This window comes from Lissotriton helveticus, chromosome 2_1, assembly GCF_964261635.1.
Source record: "Lissotriton helveticus chromosome 2_1, aLisHel1.1, whole genome shotgun sequence".
Lineage (NCBI taxonomy): Eukaryota > Metazoa > Chordata > Amphibia > Caudata > Salamandridae > Lissotriton > Lissotriton helveticus.
In genome coordinates, this window is record NC_136059.1 from 56215191 (window position 1) to 56219464 (window position 4274).

Sequence of the window (4274 nt, forward strand, 5' to 3'; positions counted from 1 at the left end):
TGAGTCCCATTTCAATCAATGTGGACAAAGATTGTTTAGAAGAAATGTTTGTGTAATTTTTCAATGCATCCTGTTTCCTTTAAGAAAAGTGGACTACATTTAAAAAAGAATATTGCTTTATTTAAAAGCAATCACAGACATGGCAGTCTGCTAACCCCAGCAACCATCCCTCTCATTGTGTCCAATCGTAGTGTACCATAATTTGCAATCTAACTCATGAATATTGATGCGGGAAGGTCATATTGTGACCACATACGATTCTGGTTTTTGTGAACTGACCTATTGGTACATAGGCCGGTTTTCAAAGTACCAAAGCATTCCGTAGAAGTCGGAGTGTAAATTGCAACTACTTTTCCAGCATTCATTTCACTAAATTGCAAATAAAAAATCACAAATTGCAAATAATTGTTAGTTGCTATTTTTGATTTCTCACTTGGAATCTTTTTTACTTGAAGCCCTTAGAAACCTTTGATTGCTCACTGCACATCCTGTTGTTAATTCTAAGGTTGAATGAGTATTCTTTCTTTGTCAAATTAATTTTCAATGAAATGTATATTTACCCTAAGAACAACCATTCGAATTGAGCCCTAGAAGAACTCTGATGGGTCCCAATTAAATGTTCAGTGGATAACTTAGCATCTAGGTCTTGGAATCATTCTCAAATCCAATGCTGCACACAACCGGTTTCAATCAAAAAAGTGTCCTTTTAAATAAGTATTTATATTTGCATCCGTTATCCTCATGTAACCTTCTTTATGTTTAGTGTTCACTGTTCTGAGTGAAAGGATCCTCCGGCCTCATTTAAAACCCTCCAAACAGCATGTTCCTGTTAAATCTACTCTGTGAGCTGATGTTTGTAATAAAGACCTATTTGATCAGTAGGTGAATGTGTTTCCCTTCTTGCAGTGATTTGGTTTATATCTCACACTCTTTCTAAAAGGTATGTTTCTTGTTCTTCTTTGTTTTGTTGCAGATTCCTCACTCAGCCTGTACTGAGAGTTGCCTTCCTGGATACCGTAAAGCTCCTATAGAAGGGAAGCCCAAATGTTGCTTTGAGTGTTTGCCATGTGCAGAAGGGGAGTTTTCAAATAGCACAGGTGAAAGAAGTCATTAAAATGTATACTACTGCCTGTTTCATGTCTCATTATGGCAATAGCACTGATGTTATATTATGCTGAAGAGTGTAAGACAAATATAACCTGTAAGTGGCAAACCTGGTAAAATTGTTTCATATCACTATCATCTTCTATGGCAAACCCTTCTTATAAACATTTGAGATTTAACCTCTTCCATGCTGGTGACGGAATCGCTCCATCACCAGCCTCGGTTGCGCTGTGCTGGTGATGGAGCGGTTACGGCCCGCTCGGCACGCCTACGTGGCGCTGATTTTGCAACTGCGCGGCGCGTTCTATTGAGCGGGCGGAGCCGTGACAAGCACAGCGTGCCCGAGGCTCGTGATGAAGCAGTTCCATCACGAGCATGGGAGCGCCACGCGGTCCCCCCTCCCCCCTAGCGCTGCAGCAGAATTGCCGCCGCAGCGAAGGTGTTAATTGACCTAGGGGTCTATTTACCAAATTCTCTAGCAACGCAGTTTAGCAGCCAAAAATACCGTATTGCTTTTACATTAAATACCTTTTGGGTCACAAATCGACCTACCTCATGAATATTAATGAGGAAGGTCACAGTAGAGACCCACTAGAAATGATAGCCATCACAGAGATATTGGTTTTCTGGGATCAGTAGATCACCATATTTATGATTGCTTATAAATAAAGCAATCTTTTTTTTAAATAAAAGGACAACCCTTTACAAAGAAAAATTCTGAATGTTTTCCTCAAAGGAAAATGGGTTGTGTTTCACAAGAAAACAATGACATTTTTACCCTTCATTTTTTCACATTCTCAATGGCGAAGGGATCCACTAGCCATCCCTTCTTGTTTGCAAATGGTTACAACCTCCTTTGAGAAGGTAGAAAAATATAATTGTATTGCAAATGGAAGTCGGTTGCAAAACATTAATACATATCAAGGAGAGTCATTATCATTATTAGCTCCTTCTAAATACTTGATTGCAAACCCAAATTATGATTCTGTAGAATTGCATTTTGGTGTTTGTACTCCAAAAATTTATTTTAAGGTTGCAACCAGCCTTATTGTATGAATCCAAGGGTCTACAATCTTCTTTGTCCCAAGTTCCATCTATTTTAGTAGTTTCATAGTAATCAAAAAGACCATAGATCTTCACTGGCTCCCAGTGGAACAGAGAGCCATGTTTAAACCTGGTTGCATTCTCTTTCGAGCTATTCAGGGAACAGGGCCCAATTTCATCTCTTCACGAATTAGCAAGACCTCTCCCCAGCGCACTGTGAGATCTATGCACTTGAATCTTCTGGTGGTTCCCAGATTCAAACGCATAGGCACTGGCGGGATCCGTTTCACCTTCTTGGGACCGAGGTTCTGGAACTCTTCGCCCATCTCATTGAAGCTTGAGGTGGATTACATGCGTTTCAGTAAGCAGCTCAAAACATGGCTGTTTACTTTGGCCTTTAACTAGTGGCTTCTTTGCCTGGCAGATCTCTCTTTTTCTGAACCTCAGTGACAAGAAACCTGTTGGTGTACGTGCGCTTCAATAAATTCCCAAATAACATAACATAACAATGAGAATAGCATTCACTCAATAGGAAAACCTGAAATGCATGAAATAAGAGGGGTGCATTCTAAAATGCGGTAACACAACAGCATTAAATGATTTATCGTTATCGTACCCCAACACATTGATCAATATTTGCACATTGGATTGCATCTAATCGAGATTGTCTAAACTCAACACCAGATTGTCTACATTGAGAAATGGAAAAGCAAATTCCAGTAATTAATTGTGTTGTGACAGTGCTATCTTGTTCACACTAAATATAATTGTATGATGTATTGCCCCCTTAGTATCACCGTGCTTTACAGGCCAGTAGCAGCTATAGCTCTTTCAGGGGGAAACTTTTGGAACATTTCTTATGAAACGGAAGGTTCAGTTTCATGTGTGCTGTGTTATGTTAATCAACAATTTTGCAATATTTATGTTTTTAACTAAATTTTATTCTTATGTTTTATATTTTAGATATGGAAAATTGTGTAAGATGCCCAGAGGACGAGTGGCCCATTGATAGAAAGGATGGTTGTATCCAGAAAGCCATAGTTTATCTCTCTTATGGTGATTTCCTTGGAGCAGTGTTGGCATCTGTATCTATTGTACTATCCATGTCCACAGCTGGTGTGTTGGGAATCTTTCTCAGATATCGAGACACCCCAATAGTGAAGGCCAATAACAAGCATCTCAGCTACGCTCTCCTTATATCTCTACTGCTGGCCTTCCTCACCTCTCTTCTATTCATTGGACGCCCTGCACGATTAACATGCTTGATCCAGCAATCTGCATTTGGGATTATTTTCACTGTTGCCGTGTCTTGTGTATTAGTGAAAACCATCACTGTTGTAATTGCCTTCAATGCCATCAAGCCAGGTAGCAGGTTAAGCAGATGGCTGGGATCTCAGGTGTCTGTGTCTATGGTCCTCGTGTGCACACTGGGGGCAGTAGTAATTTGTCTCACTTGGCTGCTCACTTATCCTCCTCATCCAGCCACTGACACTCAGTCTGAAATTGGAAAGGTGATCCTACAATGTGACAATGGTTCTGTCACTGCTTTCTATGGGATTCTTGCTTACATGGGTCTGCTGGCCTTTGCCAGCTTTACTGTGGCCTTCCTAGCCAGAAACCTTCCTGATAGATTCAATGAGGCCAAGCTCATCACTTTCAGCATGCTGGTGTTCTGCAGCGTCTGGGTGTCCTTCCTTCCAGCCTACCTTAGCACTAAGGGTCGATACATGGTGGCCGTGGAGATCTTCGCCATCTTGGCTTCCAGTGCTGGGCTGCTGGGCTGTATTTTCATTCCCAAGTGTTACATCATTCTGTTCAGACCAGATATCAACAAAAGATGCATTTAGAAGTCAGATGTAATTTATAATCACAATATCAAATGTATACCCTTGTCATCATGGGATTTGACAAAGAGCTTGTCCATCTTTTTCTATTAGAAAATCTATTACTGTTTCAACGGAATCACTCACTCATAGCCCAAACATGGCAAAGAGCTCCGCACAAAGGCTTATAATGTAACTAAAAGTTATCAACTAAAGTATGTTGTTGAGTAATTATGTACCAAGAAAATAAATGACTGTGTTAAGTTGATGTTGTCTGCCTGTGGTTTCCACATTTGCTATGTA

The 4274-nt window shown here is 40.3% G+C and overlaps 1 protein-coding gene across 1 annotated transcript; it reads left to right on the plus strand.

Annotated features, from left to right (window-relative positions):
• Nucleotides 1-1146: 1146 nt before the first annotated feature.
• Nucleotides 1147-3995, plus strand: LOC144820059 (vomeronasal type-2 receptor 26-like). The gene is made up of 2 exons (XM_078677714.1): nt 1147-1201; nt 3112-3995. The coding sequence occupies exons 1-2, from the start codon at nt 1147-1149 to the stop codon at nt 3993-3995; spliced, it is 939 nt and encodes a 312-aa protein (XP_078533840.1).
• Nucleotides 3996-4274: the final 279 nt, after the last annotated feature.

Coding starts and splice junctions, on each gene's coding strand:
- LOC144820059 (XM_078677714.1), top strand. CDS start 1,147: ATGGCAATAGCACTGATGTTATATTATGCTGAAGAGTGTAAGACAAAT. Junction 1,202..3,111: donor GTGTAAGACAAATATAACCT/GTAAGTGGCAAA, acceptor TTTATATTTTAG/ATATGGAAAATTGTGTAAGA.